The 26906-nt window shown below is 38.6% G+C and overlaps 1 protein-coding gene and 1 pseudogene across 1 annotated transcript in view; one reads left to right on the forward strand and one right to left on the reverse strand.

The window, feature by feature from the left end:
* Positions 1-22528, reverse strand: part of ELP3 (elongator acetyltransferase complex subunit 3) — a 97712-nt gene extending 75184 nt beyond the window's left edge. Inside the window, exons 1-7 of the mRNA XM_043989788.1 lie at positions 22448-22528; positions 20980-21079; positions 16748-16886; positions 14947-15017; positions 14047-14110; positions 10844-10912; positions 8751-8905 (exon numbers count right to left, since the gene is read on the reverse strand). Of these exons, the coding sequence (XP_043845723.1) occupies positions 8751-8905; positions 10844-10912; positions 14047-14110; positions 14947-15017; positions 16748-16886; positions 20980-21079; positions 22448-22466 (617 nt within the window). The 5' untranslated portion in view covers positions 22467-22528. The remainder of the gene's footprint in view (positions 1-8750; positions 8906-10843; positions 10913-14046; positions 14111-14946; positions 15018-16747; positions 16887-20979; positions 21080-22447) is intronic.
* Positions 12308-13357, forward strand: LOC122744337 (annotated as a pseudogene).
* Positions 22529-26906: the final 4378 nt, after the last annotated feature.

Here is a 26906-nt window from a genome sequence, read left to right on the forward strand (position 1 = left end):
GACTGCAGGGAGCCTTGATCGTTAGGTTAAGGAGTATGAACTTGGACAAAGAATAGCAATTTCAGGGTTTCATTAAATGACTATGATGAGATCTACTGAAAAAGAAAGAAGAGTATGGTAGAAGCATGAAGGATGGATTGCAAGGAAGAAAAAAATGGGAGGCACAAAGAGTGTACCAGTGGTAATGAGAGCCTGTAATACTGTGAGAATAAAGCAGAGTAGATAGATGTGTTTGTGTGTGTGAGAGAGAAGTTACAGGACTTGGCAACTGAAAAGAAAGACATAACAGAATTCACTGGTTAATCTGGGAAGGAGGGAGAGATGTACAGAAAAGGAAGCAAGGGCAAGTAACAAGAATAAAAAGGGCACGAAACAATCTTGTAAGAAAGTGTCAGGAAATATTAAAGGTTGGCATGAGCTGATACTGCCGAGGACTATGAAGGACCATACCTCCACACTCCACCCCACACCCCACGCCCGGGAAAAGAAGATTACCAAAGACTACGAGGATCAAAATGAGTCAGGTTTTAGTTTGCTTTGCTCTTTGCTGATTTAAGCCTCAGTTTTTTCAGCAATAAAAAAGAGGGTTTAATTATAAGATATCTAAGGTCTCTTACAGCTTTAAAATTCAATGATTCTATTATTATTTAAAAGTGAATCTGGGGGCAGCTAGGTGGCACAGTGGATAAAGTACAAGTCCTGGATTCAGGAGGACCTGAGTTCAAATCTGGCCTCAGACACTTGACACTAGCTGTGTGACCCTGGGCAAGTCACTTAACCCTTATTGCCCACCCCCCCCCCCAAAAAGTGAATCTGCTTTCCCCAAGCAATCCACACAATTAAAGAAATTATCACTAAATTGTACCCAGGAACCTGCAAATAGAGTGCACTTATTTATTTTTTTACTTATTGGATAAAGCACAAGATTCTGTGAAAACTTTTTATTCTAACAGTATAAAACTTATTGTATCAATAGTACTACACTGAAGTTCTACAGGAAGATAACAAGAAGTAACAGTAATCAACTTGTGCATTCACTAAAGGATAGCAATAGAAGAAGGAAAAAGAATAGTCCAAAATGTAACCAGATTCCATCAGGAAGCAAACATCTTGGCCTCCTGATATTTTTAGCCTTCAACAGACAATAGTATTAATACTCTAAAAAGGCATTTAATGATGCAAAACAAAAGAATTCTGAGCTCAGATGAAGGTATAGTTGCCAACAGAAAACCTCACTTAATCTATATATTAAAAAATCCATTTCTTAGAATTCATGCCATTAAGTCAGCAAGTTCACTGCCAAATGACACACCAGTGACTCACTGAAAATACCACTGGGAAAGCAACTGCACAAATGTGAATTTTGTATACGGGAGAGGCAATCACAGGATAAGGCCAGTGGAATTTACTAGCTAATCTTTCTACTGGAGGGGAGAGCATCAAAGACCCAATCAAGGATACAGGAAACTGCTGCAGGCATGATAACGTCTCTTCATAAGTGAAGGTTTATAGAGGGCACAAGGGACAGGAATACAAACTAGCCCTCGCACAATCATTTTCAACTTCATTTCAAAATGCTTTTCTTCAGGGGTTTTAAAAAACCACCATTACCTTTGTTAATTTAGTTGCAGGAAGGGAAATGGAAGAAACAAACAATGAAAGTTAGTGGTTAATATCCTTTAGATTCAATAAACTTTTACTCCGGTTATTTTCTACAATCTTATTTTCATTTCGCAATCCAGGATTTCTCTAGCATCCTGTAGAAGGTGAGCTACAACAGCTAGAAAATAATTCCATCTATTAAAAACCTAGTCAGAAGCTCCTCATATTAATCAGTGAATAATTGTGAAGGCTAGGTCCAGTGAGGTGAGTGCATTGAAGAGTTGGGAGGGACAAGCAGCTAGGATTTGAAAATTACTTCTTCTTTCACTGTGAGACCTATAATGTAATTTGTTACAGAATAAATTCCTATATGTTATGCAGTTATATTTTCCTGCATTTAATATATGTACAATTATAAATAGTCGTTAAAAATTGTCCTTCAATATACCCTGTGGCTGGCTGCCTCTCTCAATCTCAACTGCAGTACAACAGCCTGGTAGGTAAAAAGCCAGGATGAATCAAAAAGTAGTTTAGGAAGCCTTAAGTCCAGGAGAGACCTAAGATCCAGAGGTACTAAACTAATTTGATGTCTGTCAAATTCAGGGCAAGACTGAAGCAAAATTCAGCCTTCTAGCTAGGCTTTTCTCCTACTCTATTCAGGGGTACAGCCACAAAAGAGACTCAAATAACTCAGTCAAGGCCTAGCAAAACCTTACTCTCTCTACCACATTCAAGGCAACAATCCATCAGAACATACTGAATTAAAATAAGTCAAAGAACTTAAAGAAGACTATAAGAAAAATGAAAAGATTGTAATGAATTACAAATTCCACAGGGAGAAATACTGATTCATCCACTCTTTAACAATCCTTGAAGGGTAACTCATTTTAAATAGCTTCTATTGAGAATAGCTAGGAAACATTAAAGATTGGGCATAAAATAGCTTCTGGGCAGCAGTGATTAATAAAGAATAAAATCATCTAAAAAGTATGACCAGGTTGTTATACGCTCTTTTACATTTTGGTGTTTGGATGACTCATCTCTTTGTCAATTCCTTTTCATCTCCCAATCTGTAATTTTTATATCTAATTTTGGTAATCACCAAAAGCTGTTACTTTCTAAAAACTGACAGACTGAATTACATGCACAATGATGGTGTCATTTAGATTAATCGAGTCTTCTGGGAAATTATACTTGTTCTGTTCTTGAACTCAGTTCCCATATTCCTTCTGATGTTTCCAATCCTTATTATACTACATTGCTCTTATCAAGATTCTTCTTATCAGTAATGAGCAGGGGAAGAATTCATTACCAAATGAGTGAGAAAAATCACAGAAGATAAAATGGACAATTTTTATCACATAAAACTGAAAAACTTTGTACAAGCCAAATCAATGCAGTTAAAATTAGAAGGGAAATAGTTAACTGGAAAAAGTCTTTATAGCAAATTTCTCTGATAAAGGTCTAGTATCCATATATGTATATGTGTATATGTATGTGTATATGTATGTGTATATATATATATATATACACACACACATACATATGTAGGTATATGGAACAGATTCAAATGTATAAGAATAAGAACTGTTCTCCTATAGACAAATGGTCAAAGAATATAAATAGGCATACATCAAAGGAAGAAAATCCAAGTCATTCAAAACAACCATATAAAAAAGCCTCTTAAAATTAGAATTGTTATTAAAATTAAAATAAAACTATGAGACAGTACTTCACACCCATCATATTGGCAAAGATGACAGGAAAGGAAAATAACAATTGTTGGAGGGGCTGCAGGAAAACAGGCACAATAATGCACTGTTAGTGGAGGTGTCAACAATTATGGAAGGGAATATGGTATGATGTCTCCAAAGTCATTAAACTGAGCATAACTTTCAACCCACAGATGCCACTAGCCCCAAAGAGATGACAGAGAGTAAAGAGACCCATGTATATAAGAATATTTATAGAAGCTCTTTTATAGAGAAAAACTCAAAACTATAGGGATGCCCATCAATTGAGAAACACATTGTGGAATATGAATATAACCAAATATTATTGAACTGTAAAAAATGCCAAAAGAAATGGTTTCAGAGAACCTGAAAGTCATATACAAAATGATGCAGAGTAAAACGAGTAGAACCTGAAGAAGAGTTTATGTAGGAACAGCAAAGGAAAAACAACTTTGAAAGATTTGAGAATTATGTTCAATGCAATGACTAACCACTATTTCAGAAGACTAATGATGAAACATGCTACCTACCCATCTCCTAACAGAGAAGTAATAGGGTATTGAATGAAGTATGTTTTTTCAGACATGGTCACTGTGGGAATTTGTTTGATTATGCATATTTGTTAAAAACCATTTGGGACACTTACTAGTTGTATGACCCTTAGCAAGTCACTTAACCCTCACTGCCCGGCCAAAAAACACCACAAAAACCAAACAACAAAAAAACTGTTTGGAGGAGGGAGGGGAGGTAAGTAGGAAGGAAGGAAAGACTATGACATGGTTGTCTAAAAAAAGAAAAATATTATGAATGGCTAACAAGAGAATTGAGATGGTAATGACCAATATAAAGATAAATATCACATTATAGTACTTCTCAATTTAAGGCCAAAGAACATAGACTCTGTAAAACGACCACATTAATTATCTTTAGGATTCATTTATAAAATCTGTTAGGCCCAATGAAACCATGTTGGTATCCAAATAGACCCATTCTACTAATGTACCTATTTCATTCTTGAAGCACTCTAGATATCTGCCATTCTTGCTTCTCATCATTCTGTTTGTATTAGCATTAACAACAAGTCTTTTGGAGGTAAAAACCTCTATCTTTCGTAGGTGGTACATGTGGGATCTATCACGTTAATGTGGTCCTCTGGATCTAGAATAGGATTTTTTTTTTCCTTTAAGAGTTATTTATAGGGGGCAGCTAGGTGGCACAGTGGATAAAGCACCAGCCCTGGATTCAGGAGGACCTGAGTTCAAATCTGGCCTCAGACACTTGACACTTACTAGCTGTGTGACCCTGGGCAAGTCACTTAACCCTCACTGCCCTGCCCCCCCCTCAAAAAAAACCTCAACAAACAAAAAGAGTTATTTATGAGTTTTAAAGATAAAGGGTCCACATACCTATTTGAAAATGAATGAATAAAAGTATTTTGTCTCCAGAGGACCTCAAGAACAAAAGTAGAAATAAAAAGATACTGACTTTGTCCTACAGTAAAGGAAGTATTTTTTCTTAAGAGTTAACTAATTAGGGGCAGCTAGGTGGCACAGTGGATAAAGCACTGGCCTTGGATTCAGGAGTACCTGAGTTCAAATCTGGCCTTAGACACTTGACACTTACTAGCTGTGTGACGCTGGGCAAATCACTTAACCTTCATTGCCCCCCCCCCCAAAGTGTTAACCAATTATATCCTGAAGACGTCCCCAAAAAGAGAAAAGGACCTATTTGTACAAAAAATATTTATAGCAGCTCTTTTTGTGGTGGCTAAGAATTTGAAATCAAAGGAATGGCCATCAATTGGGGAATGGCTAAACAAAATGTGGTATATGGTATGATTGAAATATTATTGTGCTATAAGAAATGACAAGCAGGATGACTTCAGAAAGGCCTGGAAAAATATGTATGAAATGATGTATTGTGAAGTGAGCAGAAGCAAGAGAACATTGTACACAGAGACAGCAATATTGTTTGATGAAGAGCTGTGAATGACTTGACTATTCACAACAATATAATGATCTAAGACAATCCCAAAGGACTATTGATGAAACATACTATCCACCTTCAAAGAAAGAACTGATATTGATGGAACAGACTGAAGTATGCTATTTTCCACTTTCTTTCATTTTTTCTCTTTTAATCAAGTTTCCTTGTACAAAATGACAAATATGGTAATGTTTTGCATAATCATAAATGTATGACCCATATCTGATTGTTTGCAGCCTCAGGGAGGGAGGGAAAGAAGTATAATGATTGGAATGATGCCACCTGCTGGAAACTTACTGTAGAAGAGCTCCGCCCATGAGGTGAAGGTCTTTGAGGGCAAAACCATGTGTCTTTTCTTTTGCATCAGGAAGTGACATTTGCTTGTGGGAGGAAGAAGTGGGGGAGCCTGGTGCTCTGACTGGGGCTCTTTTCCTGTGGACTCTGGCGGAGAGTGGAGTGAGAAATGTGCTCCCCCTTTAATAGATAGATGAATATAGGCCTTTCTCTCTCTCTTTACCAAATTCTTATTCTCCTTAATAAATGCTTAAAAGCCTAACTCTTGATAAAGCTTATAATTTATTGGTGACCACTCATTAGATATTTTAGACAGTTTAGCTAGAATTTTAGCCTTTAACAGAAGGATAAAAATTGGAACCCAAAACTATAAATAAAAATGTTTATTATTAAAAAAAAAAGTTAACCAAGAAAATGATCATGTAAAACTAGGATAATTCCAACAAGAAAGTTGGAATATATAAATATCTCTACATATTTATATCCCTACAAAGACAATCTTTTCTAAAAATGAATGAAATTCACCAATTCATAAAATTAGTCACTGTAACATTTCTGAAAGCATTTCTAAAGCTCATACCTTTCTGCTATGAGGGAAATAATTTAAAATAATTTTTCAGGTGTTTAAAGTGTCATAATGGCAATATCTTAGATTGTGCTTTATAGCCAGTTATCTTCCTGCTTAGAATGAAACTGGAGTAAGCCAAAGGTTTTGATTTTTTTTGTCTTTCCTGTATAAAATGGAAGCTTAAAAATTTTTTAATATACTATATTTATTTGTTATAAGGAAAACATTTTTATGGTTACATGTTTTTAATAATATTTCCCCCAATTACATGTAAAAACAATTTTAACATTCATTGTTGTTTTTAAGTTTTGAGTTCTAAATTTTATTCCTCCCTCCCCTCTCTTCCCCCTCCCTGAGACAGTAAATAGTCTGATATGTTACAGATGTACAGTCATATAAAACATTTCCACATTAGTCATTTTGTGAGAAAAATTAAAAGTAATGAAGGAAAGGAAGGAAGGAGGGAAGGAGGGTAAAGAAAGAGAAAAAAACAGTATGTTTCAGTCTATAGTCAGATGATATCAGTTCTTTCTCTGGAAGCAGATAGTATGCTTCATCATGAGTTCTTTGGGGTTGTCTTGATCATTATATTACTGAGAAGCTAAGTCATTCACAGTTTTTCATTGTACAATATTGCTGTTACTGTGTATAATGTTTTACTGGTTCTGTTCATTTCATTCGGCATCAGTTCATGCAAGTCTTTTCAGGTTTTTCTGAAATTATCCTGCTTGTCATTTTTTATAGCACAATAATATTCCATCACAATCATATACCACAACTTGTGCAGCTATTCTCCAACTGAAGAGCATCCCCTCAATTTCTAATTCTTAGTCACCACAAAGAGTTGCTATAAATATTTTTGTACTGATAGGTTCCCCCCACCCCTGCTGACCTTTTTAAAATCTCTTTGGGATACAGACCTAGCAGTGGTATTGCTGAAGTTAAAGATATGCATGATTTTATAACCCTTTGGGCTATAAATTGTTTTCCAGAATGGTTGGATCAGTTCACAACTCTTGCAAGAATGCTTATATTATTATTCCAGTTTTCCCACATCCCCTCCAACATTTATGATTTTCTTTTATTTTTCATATTGGTCAATCTGATGGGTTTGAGATGGTAACTCAGAGTTATTTTGATTTGCATTTCTCTAATCAACAGTGATTTAGAACATTTTTTTCATATGACTATATATAGTTTTGATTTGTCTGAAAACTGCCTGTTCATATGAAAAAGGAAAGTTTTATGGCAAATATTTTCAGAAGATAAAAGGAAATAACAAGTGACCCAGAGAGCAATTCCCTCTCACCCAAGGAAGTCAAAGACAGTCAATCAACAATCACGTATTAAGTACCTATTATGAGTCAGGCACTGTGCTAGGCACTAACATGATGAGTTAATGGAGAGAGAAGTGTAGAGAAGAGAGGGCTTAAAACAGCAGGAGAGTGCACTTTCTGTAATGGGGTTAAGATATGTATAATGATCCAGCAAAGAAGACTGAGAAGGAATGGTTCTTAGCTAGAAGAACCAGGAGAGAACAATATGAAAATAGAAAAAAACATCCAGAAAGAAAAGTTTCATATATGCCCAAATTTTCATAGCAGCATTTCTTGTGCTACCAAAGAACTGGAAACTTATGAAATGATATAAGTGAGGTAAAGACTATGAGTAAAACATATACATTAAGAAAAACACAAATAGAAAGAACATGAACACAAAATTGAATGCATAATCATAATGACCAGCTAGGCATTGGTAAAGAGTTGAGAAAATGCACCTCCTTTCCTTTACTGCAGAAATGGAATACTATGGGTATGGAACATTCCATATACTAGCAAAGCTGGTTAATCTATTGCTCAGTTGTACTCAACTGCTTCCTCTTCCCCTTTCTTTTAAAGTCTTTCTTACAAGAGATGATTCATTGGGCAGGGGCAGAGGGAAAAAAATATATTCAGAAATGATTGTTAGTAAAAACCAAAAAGTCATCAATTTTTTAAGAAAACCATCAAGAAAAAACAAATCAATGGTCTGAGTCATTAAGCAAGAAGAGAATCATGTAATTATTTTATGCTTTATTATCCATAAATGGTAAATGAATTGAAAATAAACAGAAATCTATTTAAGGTAAGCAGAAAGAACAACATAATTTTCATTGAATTTGAAGTAGTTTCTATGATAAAAAAAAAATCTCTTAAGGTTGTCACTTACAGTCCTGACATTCTATTCCATTCCCTTCTAAGTATCTACCTCTTTTTACCTTACATTGGTTGAAACCTCAACTAAATAGCAACACACCTTCTCTTGCAGTTTAGACCAATTTGAGGAATACTTAGAGTATGCTCATACAATATTTTTATATCATTAGTTAGATGAAGAAATACATCTTTTTACCAATGAATAGTATTCATTTGTTAAAGAGGGTAACAACAGAATCCTCACTTGCACAAAATCCATAGAAAAAAGAATATTTCCTTATTGAGCTTTAAGCCCCAGATATTGAAAATATTTAAAATCATTATCTGTACTTAGAAAGAAATTATTTGCATTATGAAATGAAGAACTCTCACCTGACTGCTTCAGATACATTGTTGGAAGTATGTCCAGATAAGGCATCGTGCAAATTTCGGATAAAATAATCTCTGTACTCTTCTGAGAGGGCCATAAATGTTCCACCCATCACAATGAACTCTACCTTATCCACACTGTGACCCAATTGTTTCAACTGAAAGAAAGAAAAGTCATCAGTATGATAAAAGACATCAACAACTGTGCCTTAAATTCCTATATTTTATATTGTGAAATATTTCATTAGTATTGAAATTGAAGAATCAGAAACCATCTTTATACATGTTGCTTAATTCTATGAAAGAGTTGGTTCAAATAAGAAGGGCTCTAAACATGTTAGGAGAAAAAGCAACTGAAAGGCTAGAATGAGGCCAAAGGAACTATTAAGTAAATTATTAAGTAAAAAAATAAGACAAAACGAAGGGTATGTCAAAAAAGGGGATAGAAAACAAAAAATATAGGCCTGTATAACCTGCTGATCAGGGCTGTTGGTGCTGGTCTAGGGTAAGCATGTCCTGTCCTCTGCATAGAGGGAGAATGGGAGTGCTAGGAAAGCACCACTGGTCTATATGTGTTTGCGGGTAAGGGACTTGAAGAAGGGCTTGGAGAGACAGCTTCTGGATCTGGGCTAGCAGAACCACCAGTAGGTCTGCAATTTGTGATAAGTGATGGCTCTCAGCTTATTTTTTTCTTTAGACTTCTCGAGTACAATGCTCTGAGTCTCTACTCTTACTCATAAATATCCTTCAAAACTATCATCAAAGCTGTACATATGGCTAATGTCCTGTTTTGTTTACTAAGTGTAGTTTTGAGATTACAGGTAAAGTGTAAATATTTTATATATACACATATATTTTGTTTTATATCGTGTTATATTTGTCTTCCTGTATGTAACTGTATAAATCTAAAGGTAGTTTCTGGTTGTTTCTTTTTGCTGTTGTTAAAGGAAGGGACCTATGATTTTACTGGTATAGAGCAGAGCTTCTTAAACTTTTTCCACTTGCGACCCCTTTTCACCCAAAGAAATTTTTACCTGACCCTGGGTATATAGGTATATAAAATAGGTATACATGACCTTTTACTGTTGCCAATTTTTTCATGATCCCCACAGTCGGTTATGCCACCCCATATGGGGTTGTGACCCACAGTTTAAGAAGCTTTAGTATAGAGAACTACCAGAGGAAACTCCCTGTATCAATGCAATTTACTGCACTCCAACCTTCCTTCACTTCCCACCAGAACTAAGAATCCTGTTTCTAGGACCTTGAGCACTAAGAGGGTACTGATAGCACTAATTTTCACCTAATCTTGCCTAGAACTAGGCCACTAAGTCATTTCCCAGCCACCTCCAAATCAAGAGACTACATATAAGCCCTCTAATTCCTCCTTCTTTTCAAACTCTAGCTCCATTATGTGTGTTGTCTTCTCCTATCAGAATGTGAGGCCAGGGACTGTTTGGTTTTTGTAGTTGTGTCCCTAGCACTTAACACAGAGCTTGGCGTGCATTAAATGCTTAATAAATGCTCATTCACATCTGCCTGAAGGCACTAAAGAGTTAAGTGATTTGCCTAGATTCACAAAGCCTGTATATTAGAGGTCTTCCTGGGTCTAGGATTAGCTCTCTATCTGCTATGTACTACTGCATCTCTGCAGTACTCATAATATCAAGACAAGTAAAACAAAATTCCAGTGGGGAGGAAATGTGCATGTTTTAGACAAAGGGAAAGGATCAGCCTACCAACAATATACAACGCTTTTTCATCAGGCTCATGGGAACCAAAGTGGTAACATAAAGAAATGGAACAAAATGCAGTAAAAGACATTAGGGGCTTTTAGAAATTTAAAAAGTCAACTTCCCTTGAAGGAAGTGGTGTTTCTGACTTATCTAAAGCATCAGTAGGTGGTATTACAATCACCTGTCAATCTAGATCCAGCCCAAATTCATCAACTATGTTTTGAATCAATCGAGCATTTATTAGGCTGCTACCATGTAGTAAGGCACTGTGCTAGACATTAAACAACCATCTCTTACTATTAAGCTCTTAATTCTTTTATTACTGAGAAAATGGTCTTTAAAATGTTTTAACATATTTACCTGGTCTATTCGGTGCCTTGTCTGGAGAAAAGGGTCATATCTGGCACGGATAGCTCGCATGGAGGTTGGCTAGATAAAAAAAGGAAAAGTATCTAAAGTTTCTTTTTCTTGGTCATCTAATTTGCTGTCAATTGCTAAACAGATACAGATTAAAAGTTTAAAAGTAAATAGTTATCTTTTTCTCCTTCCCTCCCTCCTCTTCTTTTCTCCCTTCTTCTCCTCCCTCCCTCCTCCCAAGGCTCAACAGTTTGGACTAGGATTAACATTTGTCTTAACCAATACCCAATGTTCCAAGCATTTTAATTATAGGGTATCCCTCTGGATCACATATCTGTTGAAGAATCACTGAACACATTAAGACTTTAGACCATTTAGTCTGATCCCCTCATTTGAACAGCCGAAGCAACTGAAACCCCAGAGTAGAATTCTTTGGTTAGACTTGAGCTGGGACTAGAACCTCCATTTGTGGATCCACAGTCCAGCATTCTTTCCACTATAAAATGCTGCTTCTTAGTACTCCTTAGGATCACTCAATTGGTATACCACATACAGATTTAAAAGTCCAAGGGTATGTGGAGAATTGAACAGAAGATACAAGTGTTTTGAAAACTGAAGACAGAGTATACAGGTGAAAGAGGAAGAAGATGATTGGAAGAAAGTAAGAAGATAGGCAGCAAAGCTGACCAATTAAATAACCACAAAATCCTAGCATCTAATTTCTTTTACATAGCACCTGACACTATACACTAGACCTAAGTAATAATGAAATGAAATTTTAAAAAGTAGATTTTGTTTTTGTTTTTGCAGGGCAATGAGGGTTAAGTGACTTGCCCAGGGTCACACAGCTAGTAAGTGCCAAGTGTCTGAGGCTGGATTTGAACTCAGGTCCTCCTGCCAGTGTTTTATCCACTGTGCTACCTAGCTGCCCTTATAAAGTAAATTTCAATATAGCTTTTTAGAGTTCATCTCTGCAAAAAAATTTTACTAGCTCAGTTTTTGAAAGATACTCCTTGAATAGGTTTTATTTCATCCCAATACTCTTAAAGAATATCTATATTATAAACACATAATGAAAGATACTCACAGTCAATTCAATCTACATTTTTCCTTTTCTTTAAATATTCTATCTGACCATCATAATTTATCCAATAACCCTAAACCTCATTGAACAAACTGGGAGTAGCAATAAAGAGGGAGAAGTGGATGTAGCCCAAGTGTAGGCAATAGGACACAAGGACAGTACGTAAGGAGGTAGGGGATAGCCTACTGGCATTAACTGTGAGAGAACAATTGGGCAAGAATTTCCCTTTTGCTCCCTAAATTATGAATGCTTTGGAGAAAAATGGAGATTGTCAGCATAATTATCACCGTGATGCCTTCCATTTTAAAATATCCCTATATACTGCATGAATTGAAAAAAAAAAACCCTTTAAGAATTTTTTTTAAATAGCATGACAGCGGGAACATGGCGACGTGCAGGTAGTGGAATCCTTGTGTTTCTGTTAAGGGAACCCTAAGATTACTGTGAGCGGCTCCGGTCGGCAGAAAGAAGGTGGCTGCACACCGGAAGGGAGGAAGAGATGCTAAGAGGCGCAGATAAATAGGGATGATAATAACCACTTTTGAACTGGTGAAACATTGAGGACAGAGACTGACCCGTTTCTCAACATGAGTGTCACCTCAGGAACCAAGGGTCGAGGAATGCAGTTTGCTGAGGAGCAGCTGCATAAGCACGGATGGATTCAAGGCAAGGGCCTGGGCAAGAAGGAAGATGGCATAGCCCAGGCCATCAAGGTGAAGCTGAAGCAGGACAATGCTGGGGTGGGACATGACCCTTCTAAGGAGTTCACCGACCACTGGTGGAGCCAACTCTTCAACAAGACAGCTGCCAGCTTGGTGGTGGAGACTGGGAAGGATGGAGTAAAGATGAAGACCCAGGCCAAGGACACCAGCAAGCAGAAACGAACTGGGAGCTCAAAGTCCAGCCTTTTGTATGGACACTTAATAAAGAGCGCCACTCTCACTTCAGGAGGGGAGAAAGCAGAGAAGCAGAGGGAACAAAACAGCGAGGATGAGGCACCTCCCCCAGCAAAGATCCTGACAGATGAGGAGTTGATTCGAGCCTGTGAGGGACGTACTGCACACTAGGGTGCTCGCCACGGGCTCACCATGAAGGCTAAGCTGGCACGGCTGGAAGAGCAGGAGCGGGCCTTCCTGGCGCAGTACAAAGGCCAGAACACAGGTGTACCCGACTCCCCAGGTGAGGACATACCCCAGAAGAAGAAGAAGAAGAAGAAAAAGAAAAGTCAGGAAGAAGCATCAGCAGCAGACAGGAGTGATGAGCACATGGAGACCACAGAACAGCCTGATGAGAATAGCAGGAAGAGGAAAAAGAGACAATTGGAAAAAGAAAGAGAAGATGAAGTGGCCATTCAAGTAGAGAAGGAATAGGAAGAAGAAAGGAGAACCCGGAAAAGCAAAAAGAAGAGAAAAAAGGAAGCCCCAGAGGCTTAGCAAGGACTGTCCTTTGTTGGAGACCAGGACTCCAGAGGCTCCCACTTCTTTGGGCCCTTTGCCCATTGGGGGGGGGGGGGGGGCAGAGGGGACAACAGAGGGATCAATAAACACTTCCCAGGGTCCTGCCAAAAAAAAAAAAAAAGCATGACAAAAAGAATGAAGAAATAATGAAGAAAATGAACAATTTGGTGAATGCAGTAAAAAATCCATGAAAGCAAAGGAATAGAACACTGACTCTTGTGAAAAACAGAATTGCACACATTCAAGAGTAACTCAAAGTACAGACTCTGTAACTTCTGTTGAAGAAGTTATTTCCTCTTTTTCCCAGTGGCCATAAGAAGCAAACAGAAAAATTATGTTCATCTTTGTCTAAGGAAAAATTTCTAAGTACTCATAATTTTAGACTAGTGTAATAGTAATAACAGTATAATTAAACTTCTAAAATATTTATTTCCCTTCCAAAAAAAGAACAATAATATTCTGCCCATTTAAAAAAGCATTAAATCTATTTTCCAGCACTGAATGGTCCTATGTATCATTTACTAGGAAAGAAAAGCTTTTTCCTTTTGGGGATGGATTTTCATTCATCTAATTTTAAGAAAAAATTCTTATGGAACATTACACTGAATACAAAGTCTGGCAAAGCATTTTATTATGATAAATAAAGTAAGTCAAAGGTATTTTACCTCATATCCAGTATAAGATTGGGTTGAATACTCAAAATCTGAGTCAGGTCCACCAGGACAGTAACTATAAAAATGAAGAACATTAAATGCCACTTACAAAACTTATTTCAAGAGCTCAAATAATATCCAAGATTCTATGTTCTCCATGCCGCTGAAATCAAGAGCTCCATCATAGAAATACTAACAGAAATGTCTAACTCAGCACCAACTTCAGTGAATGTTTTGCTACCAACAAAAATATGGAAATGCATCAAAGAATAACATTGCTTGCACTTTTAAAGGACAGTCACTAATGGATCATTATGAAGCATTTTTAATGGAAATAAATTGGAATATTTTTCTCGGGATGCTATTAAACCATCAGGAATAAAGGTTTGGTCTTAAATATATACAGGAATATCTCTTCCCCTTCTTACCAACTGAGATAAATCATATGCTCCTGCTAACTATCCTTAATTAAAATCCAAGGAGACAAATATGAAGTATTTCTATATAAATCTTTACTTATCAAAATTCCTATTTCTGGGCAAACTCTACCTTAATTCCATGACACTTGTAGCAGAGTCCACACATATTTTCAGGTTTGATCTATCCAGTTAATAGGACAAATATGTGTTCTTTAGGTCTTCTGATTTCATAATACATATGTTCTCTAGTGAACATTACGACAACAGTCACTAAAAGCAAAATGGCCGGAAGCATATTGATAATTCTTTTTTTTTTAATGGGAGCATTTTATAAATCATGTGTAGGCTGTTTTAAAGAACTGAATTATAATTTTTGTTTTTAATGAAATCTAAGCTTAAGTTACCAGAATTAAAGCCAATGTGAAGATTAATGAGCATCTACTGCTACTGATAAAAGATAATGCACATCCCTAATTATAACCATTATACTTACACACATATATTTCCTGTAAAATTAATATGGGGACATCTGTGGGGCTTGCACATCACAGCCACAACAGCAATCTGTCAAGGGGGAAGATTTGTAAAAAATAAATAAACCAAAATCACTCTTCTACCCCATTCCCCACAACAAGGTTTATATCTATATATTGCCTTAATATTCTCAGACGATCCTCATAAGGCACCCCCTTTTCTCCCTCCCAAAACTGTTTTATGGTAGTGGCTCTTCTCTATTCCATCTATATTTCTGAAGTGCAGTGACTCTAGAGTATAGTAAGTACAGATGCAAAACAATTTTATAAAAATATCAGCTGTTTTTTTTTAAAACCTCAATTCCCAAAACAAGTAACATGTTCTCGATGACTTTAAAAGTATTAATCAAATCCAGCCTCAGACACTTGACACTTACTAGCTGTGTGACCTTGGGCAAGTTACTTAACCCTTATTGCCCCACCAAAAAAAAAAAGTATTAAGTCATAGTCTACACATAAGTCTACACATCCAAAACTACCAATCTGTATTGGAAGAGTGAATTTCTTTACTTGAAGTTCCTTATACCAATGAAATTACAGATCCAGACCAAAACCCCCCACTTCTTTTGAAGATGTCCAACACTTTGACCACAGGAACATATTGGGCTGACATTCCCAGAAAGCTATCTATTTTTACTCCAAGGTATTCTTCCTAGGTCATGCTAAAATTTACTTGAATTCCACAAATATTAAGTGCCTACAATATGAAAGGCACTATTAGGTACTGAATCTACAAAGACAACAAAACATTTGCTGACCTCAAGGAGGTATCATTCTATTGGGGGTATATGACCTTAACTCAGATGAGGATAAAACAAGAGAGGGAATAAAGGCGACAAAGGAGAAATCAAAGAGCTACTGCAAAATGTGAAGATGGGAATGAAATGGGAAGTCTATAAAAGCTGTCACACTGAGCTAAATCTAGTCTACATAAGGATCCTGAAAGGCAGAGATAAGAAGAGAGTACATTCCAAGCTTTGGTAATTCAACATTTTAGAAACAGAACACATTACCTTTCTCCCACAACCCACACTTCTTCTAAACTTCCCCATTACTGTCATCATTTCCCACCCAGCTAATCTTCTAGGACTTCACCCTTGTCTCCGTAACTCATCTTCCCGTAGCACTGAATGAACCCTGAAGTTCATACCTCCTCAGTACCCCTTGGCCCTGGGACCTCTCCCTCCCTCCTTCTAACCAGAGAGCTCCTCCCAGATCCTCCATTTAAGGAGGGGGCCCAGTGTAGCTAACTCATCATTACCCAACCAGCTGCAGGTTCTCATCATGCCCCTCATGCTAGGTACCCCCTGCCCCCACTTTTCATGTGTTGTCTTCCCCCATGAGATGAGCTCCTTGGAGGCAGGGACTTTCTTTTGTCTTTCTTTGTATCCCCTTAGCACAGTACCTGGCACATGGTAGGAACTTAATGTTTGGGCATCAAGATTTTATGATACTGAGGTGGGACTGTAGTACTTTGTGCATTTCTCACCTTTACTTACAATAGTTCCCTAATTCTCTCTCCTTTACCCATCAAAACTTTATTCTTCCTTCATGGCTCACATCAAATCTTTCCCATTTACCCAAACCTATCTCTCCCTCCTCTGAACATTTCTCTGTCACTCATTTGACATTATGTTCTCTGTGGGTAGTTGTCTTTCTAGCAATAAAACAAATATTTACAATGGAAGCAGCACGTGTACCAAATTTTAAAGACAATCAAGTTCAGGTCGCCAGCTACTAGTTGTAAAAGCTATCACTTACCCCACTTGCAGTTCTGATTGGTTTTGCTTTTAACTTGGGCACCAAGATTTTACGATACTGAGGTGGGACTGCAGCAATGATGTCCACCAGACGAGGCTGAGCTGAAAGACCATATTTGGCAGCTGTTCTGGTTTTCACTCTAAAAAACAATCATCGGGCATTACAAACATTATTCTAATTCCTAGACAGGTTACCAAAACAATTAAGGCACTTGTAAGCAATAGTTTGCTTATCAATTACATGAATCTCTTTCTATCTAGCAAGTGGCAATAATGGCTTCAATTGCTCTATGTTTAGAGAACCAGAGTCAGCATTCCTGAATGTTGCCTTTCTTTGGCTCTGGGATCTTTGGCTCAGTAGATCTTATTGTAGAAGGCACCAGCAATTCTGAAATTCTAATTACAGATACCTACAAGTGTTGCTCTACTTCCACAGGAACTATAGATAAAATATTGTTTCTGGACAGTGAGAATAAAGGAAGGCTCTTTTCCTAGAATGAGAGCCAATAATAACAAACATTTTTAAAGTCTTCTACCCAAATTCAATTCTTGGACCCAAACTGGCAGTCAACAAGTATTTGTTAAGAATACACTACAGTAGGGGCAGCTAGGCGGTGCAGTGGATAAAGCACTGGCCCTGGATTCAGAAGTACCTGAGTTCAAATCCAGCCTCAGACACTTGACACTTACTAGCTGTGTGACCCTGGGCAAGTCACTTAACCCCCATTGCCCTTCAAAAAAAAGAATACACTACAGTAGGGGGCAGCTAGGTGGCACAGTGGATAAAGTACCGGCCCTGGATTCAGCAGGACCTGAGTTCAAATCTGACCTCAGATACTTGACACTTACTAGCTGTGTGACACAGGGCAAGTCACTCAATCCTCATTGCCCTGCAAAAAAAAAAAAAAAGGAATACACTACATTATCTCTTCCACACAGTGGGGCTTAGGGGAATGGCACCCTGTGATTGAGAAAATCTGTGTAAAATTATTTGGCCCTCCCTTCATACCAGAGAAGTCTGGATTATTATGATATCAAAAGACAAAATGTTGATATTATACAATACTATACATCTATTTTATGCATTTCTGAGTTGCTAAGCCTTTTCTGTGTCATCTACTGGCCTTCACGTGTTGTCTGAGGCGCCTGCAAAACTCCCTAAAAATTCCCATTTAATTTCTTATGCTGACCTGCAATATATCTAAACTGTGATGGGAAAAGTTACAATGTGGAAGGGATAACTGTATGTTCCAAGTACTGTGCTAAGTACTGGGGACTCAAAGAAAGGCAAAAACAGGATCCCTGCCCTCAAGGAGCTCAGGAGAGACAATCCACAAACAAGTATGCATATAAAAGAGACAAATAGTGTAAATGGAGATAATCCCTGGAGTCAGGAGGACCTGAGCTCAAATCTGGCTTTAGATACTTACTAGCTGTGTCACCTTGGGCAAATCACTTAATACTGACTGCCTCTCCCCTCCCTTCCTCACCCCAACCCTCCCCCACCCCCCCAATAAATAAAGTAAAAATAAGACATGACAACTGACTGGATATGTGGGGTAGATGATTATGAGTGAGTCGCTGAGGATGACTGTTGATGAGGTTGTGAGCTTGGGTGACCAGAAACATGATGGTGCCCTTGACCAGTAAGAGGAAAACTGGGAAAAGGAAAGAGCTTAAGGAGAGAGGACACTAAGTTCTGTTTGGGACATGCTGACTTTAAGATGTCTTTGGGACCTCCAGTTTGAGATGTCTAACAGGCAGTTGGTGTTGTGAGACTGTAAGTCAGGAGAGCAGTTAAGGCTGGATAAACAGCTCTGTAAATCATCTACATAGAGATGAAAACTGAACCTATTGCTGTTGATGAGATCAACAAGTTAGCTAGTATGGGGGAAAAGGAAAGAGGGTCCAGGAAAGAACCTTGGAGGTTACCCACAGTTGCCGGGCATGAGCCACAGGAAGATCTAGCAAAGGACACTGAGTAGCTGTGAGTAGCCAGGAGGACAAGGAGAAAGCAGTGTCATGAAAACTTAGAGAAGATAGATTACTTAAGAGTTGAAAGTGTCAAAGGCTGCAGAAGGATCAAGAAGGATGAGGACTGAGAAATGGCCATTAGATTTGGCAATTAAGAGATCACTGGCAACTTCAGAGAGAACAATTTCAGTTGAATGATGAAGTCAGAAACCAGACTGCAAATGGTTTAGAAGAGAGTGAGAGGTAAGGAAGTGGAGATACCAAGTATGGATGGCTTCCTCAAGAAATTTAACCATTAAAGGGAGCAGAGATAAGAAACAATTACTAGTGGGGATGGCCAAATCAAATAAGAACTTAAGGATGGGGGAGGCAGGGGCATGTTTGTAGATAGCTGGGAAGCAGCCAATAGATAATGACAGACTGAATGTTGGGGGGAGGGGGTGGATCAGAGAGGGAACAATCTGATGGAGGAAGGACAGAATGGAATCAATGGTTCATGTAGAGAGGTTTGAATAGGTAAAGAGTAGGCTAGATAACCACTAGGAAACTGCAAACTACTTTTAATGACTTCAAGCTTATTCTTGAAAGAAAGGTCTCTCTTTAACACCAAGACTGTTCCAGTGACACTGTATAAGTTAAGAGTAATGAAATATGACAATCTCTGAAGAATTAAGTTCCAGAGAACCCAAAGGGCAAAGGATATGCACATAGTAGGTGTAAGTAGGTATACATTTACCAATGAAAAGTTCCCCTGGAGAGATAGAGTGGACATCACTAGAGAAATGTATATTTTTTTTAAAGAGGGTTATTTGCACAGTAAAAGAGATAACTGATGAATATCATTCCACTAGCATCTGACCAATGTCAAGAGACCTAGAAGAAGGGCCTCTGCATGAAGAGTAAACCCTTTGTTGAGGCTTTATGGGAAGATAAGAGGGAAAACAGCATAGAATGAAGATGGGTGGGTTGCATTTGTACCTTTGGAGGGAGCATCCACATTAGTGAGGCCATAAATCCAAACTACTGTACAAATTTCAAGGCAGTCAATTATATTTTTTACTTGACCAGGGATATTTGGTGGGTTATCACCATCAACAAACAAATGGAACACTTATCATGCAAGATAGTGTGTTAGGTGCTAGGGGCACAAAGAGAAATAAGACAGTCATTCATTTATTCAAAGATAAGTAAGGAGATAAAATAACAAAAGGAAAGTAAGCTTCTAAAGTGGTCCAAACAGCAATCCTTATACCAGTTTGAATGAAGCAGTATTATTATGGGTTGGGATGGTTGTTGAAAGATTTATGAAGGGTTGTAGGGTTAGGCTGGGCCTTTAAAAAAAAAAGTAGACTATTGTGATACTGCCAATTCTAGTCAAAAAAGGAAGAAACAACTGGACATAACTAATTGGACTGTTACTCACAAGGGAAGGATCAAAATGAACACTAAGATGAGTAGGTAAATGGTGGCACCACTGAAAGAAAGAGTAAAGTCAAGATGGAGAGGTATGTGAAGCTGGCTCTGGGGGAGGAAATAAGAAGTATGATTTTTAAAGTTTCAAGGAATGACCATATATACAAGCAGAAATACCCAGAAGGTAGCTCAGGAGAGATGAGATTTCAGTCTAACACAATGAGCTAACAGCTGCAGATGTGAGAGCAGACAAGCTCTCCAAAGCAGAGAATACACAGTGGAAAAGCATAGCTATGTTCATATTTAGAGGGCAGCTACTAAAAAAAGGCAGGTGAACCAAAAACATATAATGTCATGTTAGTCAAGAAATATTTATTTTAGGGCAGCTAGGTGGCACGGTGGATAAAGCATCGGCCATGGATTCAGGAGGATCTGAGTTCAAATCTGGCCTCAGACACTTGATGCCTTCTAGCTGTGTGACCCTGGGCAAGTCACTTAACCCTCATTGCCCCACCAAAAAAGTTTATTTTGCAAGTGATGGAGTGGGAAGTAAAGAGGGAGAATTGGTAGAGGACAAAGACCCAGTGAAAAAGTTGAAAATGTCAGCAAGTGGAAATAATAGCTGCCTCCAGGGCACAGGGCATGAGTGGAAAGGTTAGTTTTAGAAAGGAAGATCAATTTTTCTCCTAGGGCAGAAGGGGAAGAGAGTACAGATATTTTTTGAGGTTGAAAGCATGGCAGGTATGACATGACCAAGTCAGAAGTTTTAGAAAATTACAATAACAGTTCTACAATATCAATAAATGTCATTTTTTTTAGGGCACTAAAAAAATAAATACCACTTACTTATTGAGATCAATATCTTTCCCTTGTTCATGGGCTTCAATCAGTTGTTTAATAACATCGCCTATAGTCAGTATCATCAGCTCAGCAGGGCTGAGATCTCCTGAAAAAATAAAAATCAGTATTCAAAACATTATATTGTTCAAACTTTTAAAAGCTTATGCATACTATAGCTTAGGAACTTTTCTATGATTATTGATCTAATCCTCCAAAATTAAAAACTCAAGCATGACTTTTAACCTTAGCCATCCTACTATTCTGAATATGTATTTTTTATATTTCAATAAAAATGAAGATTTTATCTACAGTTTAAGTGAGGAATGGCTATATAGTATTTCAGCAGCTATATTTTAAGTAAGGTATTCATTCACAGGATGCAGGTAACCAGGAAAAGCAGAGGCAACATAAAGAAAAGATCCATCTTATGGTAGCAAAGGCAGAGCTATTGGGTTAATAATATATGAACATGTACACACAAACGCATGCTTGAGGTAGCTGGTATATAAGATGAATTGAGTCCAAAATATTATCAAGATGGTGTAGAGTTAATGTTGTATGACGGTTGGTGGAAGAAACTGGGCATGTTTATTCTGGAGAAGAGATTTTTTTTTCCCCTCCACGTCCTCCTTGTGGAAAATAAAGAGAGTCCAATGAAATAGGAGGTGTTCCAAAAGGTTTAAGAGCTTAAAATTCCCGTTAGACTTTTGGGGACAACCTGAATTTACTGGTCTACACTGAAGTGGCAGAACAGAACTCTGATATGGATTCTTCATCTGCTGTCCAAATCCTTAGAAGTTTCCTTCCAAAACTTTGGCGTGGGGACTTCTTTTCTCTAACGCACAATCAAGGCCAATCTCCTCTAAAGGTTATGGGGAAGGGGCTGAGGGTGTCCCCAAAGTAAAGCGTTCTCGGCGTAGGAGAATAAAAGAATTTAACTGACCAGCAGCTTTACAAGATAACTTCTACAGATACCATTCAATCGAAATTAAAGAGTACACGTAGAGACCTCCCACACTATCCATTCAGACGCAAATTAAGCTCTAACCTGAGAGACCTTTAATCACAAGTGTGCAGATTTTACATCTTCACTAAAACTGTTTTCGAATCACTCGAAGCTGGGAAACCAGCTTGACCCTGGGGGTTTGCTGCACCCTCTGAACAACCCTGAGCCCGGGTCACTAATTGACAGGCTCGGCTGAGGAAGGAGGGGGTGGAGGCGGCCTCGGGATTACGCGCGCGCACACTGGCCTACGTACACACACGACCCGGTCCAGGGCATAGGAACACAGAAGCAAGGCCTGGACACGTGCAGGCAGACAGACACACACTCACTGACAGGCTCACACACATACACAAAATCAGAGAAAGAGTGACACAGACACAGCCCGTGAGGGCCCGGGGGGTGCTGCTGAGAAGGGATCCCCAGGGACAGAAAAGCAGACCCTCCAGATCACATCTTTCCCTTTCGCACCTTTCCGTTTTTGCTTCATGTTGTCAACGCCGGCGAAGGCAGAAGAAACTCCCGGCGGAGATTGATCAACTTCCGCTTGTAGCCGGCAAGCAACGAAACGCTATCGCGAAACTGCTGTAAAATTGCCGTAAAGTGGCACTTCCTTCCTCCTCTCCGTCTCCCACCTATGTTTTGGATAGGGGAAGAAAAGAGATGGAATTAAGGTATAAGGAAATTGGGCTCACAGAAAATTTTTGTAATTACCAGGTTGTGCTGGAGATATTGGAGGAAGGTAGGGGAGGAGACTGGGTCCAGATAACCCTCCGTGTATTATCCATGATATATAGGGTGTCCCCTAAAGTCTCCGTCAACGCTTATAACTTTGCCATGACTTTGGTTGTTTTCTTTTGTAATCCTGTATATTTTATTTTATGCATTTAACGTTATTCCGAGAAGGGTCCCCGTAGACTACACCAAATTGCCAGAGAGGTCTAGGACACGGAAAAAAAGATTAAGAATTGATGATCTAGGGGGCAGCTAGGTGGCGCAGTGGATAAAGCACCGGCCCTGGATTCAGGAGGATCTGAGTTCAAATCCAGCGTCAGACACTTGACACTTACTAGCTGTGTGACCCTGGACAAGTCAATTAACCCCAATTGCCCTGCCAAAAAGAAAAAAGAATCGATGATCTAGTACAAGCCTCTGGTTTTACAGATGAAGGAATCGAGTCCTAGAGGGAGTAAGTGGCAGAACTAGAACATCCTCCCACCTCCTAATCCAGTGCTTTTACCACTACACCACTGCTTCCTCTACCCCTTCATTGTTTAATTTGACTCAACAGACATTTGTCAGCTGCCAACTTATGTGCCAGGCCCTGTGTTAGCCACCAGGGACACAAAGACAAAACTGAAATAGACCTTGCCTTTATGGTGCTTACATTCTATTGAGTGGAAATATGTATGTAGAAAATTCAACACAAAATATAAGCAGGAATTTCTTGGGGGAGGGCACTAGCATCTGAGATTAGGAAGGTCTTCTTCAGGGAGGTGGTACAAACAGCTTTAAAGGAAACCAAAGATTGTATGGGGTGGAGGTGAAGAGAAGGAATGCATTCCAGTCCAGCTAAGGCAAAGTCACGGAGATAGGAAACAGTGACTTGTATGGGGAAACAGCTAGCAGGACAGTCTGACTAGAATGTAGAGTGTGTTTGGGAGAATGACATGCAGTAAGCCTGGAGAGGTAAACTGAAGCCAGATCTTGAAGGGCTTTAAACACTAGAGGGATTTGTATATTATTCTAAAGGCAAGAAGGGGCCACTGAAGCTCCTTGAACAGAGGGATGATATGATCAACCCTGTGATAGATGTAGGTAGGTAGGTAGATGATAGATAGATAGATAGATAGATAGATAGATAGATAGATAGATAGATAGATAGATAGATAGATAGATAGATAGATAGATAGATAGATAGATGGTCGATAGGATAGCTATATGGAGGCTTAGAGAAAGCAGAGACCTGAGGCAAGAAGATGTGTTGGGAGACTATTTCAATGGTCAAGGTTAGAAGTGATATAGGCCTGAAGGCAGCTAGGTGGTGCAGTGAATAAAGCACCAGCCCTGGACTCAGGAGGACCTGAGTTCAAATCCAGCCTCAGACACTCGGCACTTACTAGCTGTGTGACCCTGGGCAAGTCACTTAACCCTCATTGCCTCACCAAAAAAAAAAAAAAAGACGTGATATAGGCCCTCCTGAAAGAGAGTGGTGGCCATGTAAAGTGGAGACTATGGGGAAAGATAGAAAATATATTGTGGAGGTGAACTTAACAAGCTTTAGAAAATGATTGGGTATGAAGAGTGAAGGAGAGGAAAGAGTCGAAGATAATTCTAAGGTTGTGAACTTAGATGACTAGAAGGATAATGGTGCCCCAAACAGAAATAGGGAAGTTAGGAAGAAGGTAAAGTTTTGGGTAAAAGATAATGATTTTGGACTTGTTGAATTTGAGATACCTACAGGACAATAAGTTCAAGCTTACAATAGGCAGTGATGTGGAATTGGAGTTCAGGAAAGAGGCTGGAGCTAGATACATATATACATACATACATACATACATATACTCATGTATGGCTGCATGTACATATGTATGTATTAGTTGTTGAATTCTTGGAAGTTGATGAGAGGAGGTGGACTCACAATGTCAGACTGAGAAGAAATATTTTTATCTAACTGTTCCAACAGCCTTCACAACAACCTAAAACAAAACAAAACACCAGATTTTGATTAGGAGAATTAAGAAAAAGTCATAATGAATCATTTTTCCAGCCATTTTTTCTAGGGAAGCTTAGAAAGACAGACAAAGAAGTTTGTGGACAATGGGGTGGGGCCTGGCCAGGAGGGTAGTGTGGCCAAACCAGGATCATTTCAGCATCCAAAAGGAAACTAAGATAAAGCACCAGAGCAGGATCACCATGGTAGAAAGAGATCCTAGGGAACCCCTGTACTAGTGCTGGAAGTAGGAATGGGTGCCATCTGGCAGCTCTGTCACCTATCAGCCAGTTCTGGGACACAGAGCCAGGGCAGAGAGAAATGGCTGCAACTGAGCTCTGCCAAGTACTGAACATAAAACAAATCATAGAAACTTATTTGTATGGCTGTGAGTATGGGAGCAGAACAGTGACAGTTCTAATCCTTAGCCCAACACATAAACTAAACCTGCAGTGGACTGAAAGCCTTCTAGCCTCTATGAATGAAAAGGGAACTAAAATAAAGTACTAGAGCAAGGAGCAAAGGGGCAAAAAGAGATCCCAGGGAACCCCTGAACTAACGTTGGAAGCAGAGTCGGGTGTCACCTGGTATCTCCATCACCCGTTACCCAGTTTCAGGTCACTGATTCAGAGCAGAAAAGGGCAGTCATATCTGATCTGGGGCCTTAGTTGAATACTAAGTACAAAAAAAATTCCAGAAACTTAGCTGTGTTTCTATGAGCATGGGAGTAGAGCAGTGACTCAGTTCTAATCTTTTTCATAGCACATGAGCCTAGGAAAACCAAGGCAGGATGCCAGGACCAGAGAGGAACCAGCAATTCAGCAATTTTGAATCTGTAGAACCTCCCAACAGGCCAACAGTGACAGAATCTAGCAACAGTGTACAGAAACTCAACCACATACAAGCCAATAGACCCAAACCTAGCTCAGGAACTTGTAGAGCTTAGACCAGGAGAGTTATGAATAGACTTCTCCCCAGATCATACCACTTTGGAAACACAAAAAACTTTCAGGCCCACCACTCCAAGCTGTAGAAGTGGCAGAAGCTTAGGCCAGACATCTCCCAAAGAAATGGACAGAATCTAATACTATCCTAGTCAAAAGTCAAGAAGCAGAGTGGAAGAAAGAGCAAATGAAAAAGAAACTGACCAAATAATGAGTGGCGACAGAAACTCAAGACACACAAGAAGACAATAACTTGAAAACATCTACAAGTAAAGCCTCAAATAAAAATAGAGATGGACATAAGCTAAACAAGAATTCCTAGAAGAATTAAAGATTTTTAAGAGCAAAAGAAGATTTTTAAAAACCAAATTAAAACTGTAGAGGAAAAAATAGGAAAAGAAATGAGAGCTATTCAAGAAAGTTATGAAGAGAAAATGAACAGCTTGGTAAGAGAGGTACAAAACCTTACTGAAGAAAATAACTCCTTAAAAAGGAGAATTAACCAAATGGAAGCTAATGGCTCCATAAGACATCAAGAAATAATAAAACCAGAAGAATGGAGAAGTAGAAGAAAATATGAAATATCTGAAAAGAAAAACAACTAACCTGGAAAATAGATTGAAGAGAGAAAATTTTAGAATCAGTGGTTCACCTGAAAGTCATGGAGAAAGAGAGACAGAGCGAGAGAGAGAGAGAAAATCTTGAGCCTTTAGGCCTGTAAGCTTCATGGCCTTGCTGTTGTTTCTGCCTCTGTTATGTATATTCTTTCCTGCTCTTAGATGAAGGAGTATCAGACTAGGTTCTGGCCTTTTGAGCTTTAAAAGTTTGTGATATTAAGCTGCCAACAGCAGGAATGAGGGTCTAGACCAGAGTTTTTAATCTACTAACACGGCCTTGAGGAGCAGCTAGGATCTAGCCAATCAGTGGGTTGACTCTACAATCAAGATGCTAAGTCCTCCTACAAAAGGGAAGGACTCATCCATCAGCTATGCCACATTTGGAAATGAACTTGGAGGGGCAAATACTTTGTAGAAACTGTTTAAATTTGAGCTTATTCTCAAGGACTTAGATGGCATTGGGGAGAGTCTGCCTCAAGGTATTGGAGGGGAAATGTTTGTCCTTCTGTTCTTTCTGTATCTTTTTTTAGTATGTAGTCCATTGTAACAATTTATGTTTATTCATTAAATAAACCATAAATATTTTATAGCACCTCCTATACACTGTGTTGAGGACCAGGGATACAAAAAGAGGTAAAAGACATCTCTGCCTTCAA

Source organism: Dromiciops gliroides, chromosome 2, assembly GCF_019393635.1.
Source record: "Dromiciops gliroides isolate mDroGli1 chromosome 2, mDroGli1.pri, whole genome shotgun sequence".
NCBI lineage: Eukaryota > Metazoa > Chordata > Mammalia > Microbiotheria > Microbiotheriidae > Dromiciops > Dromiciops gliroides.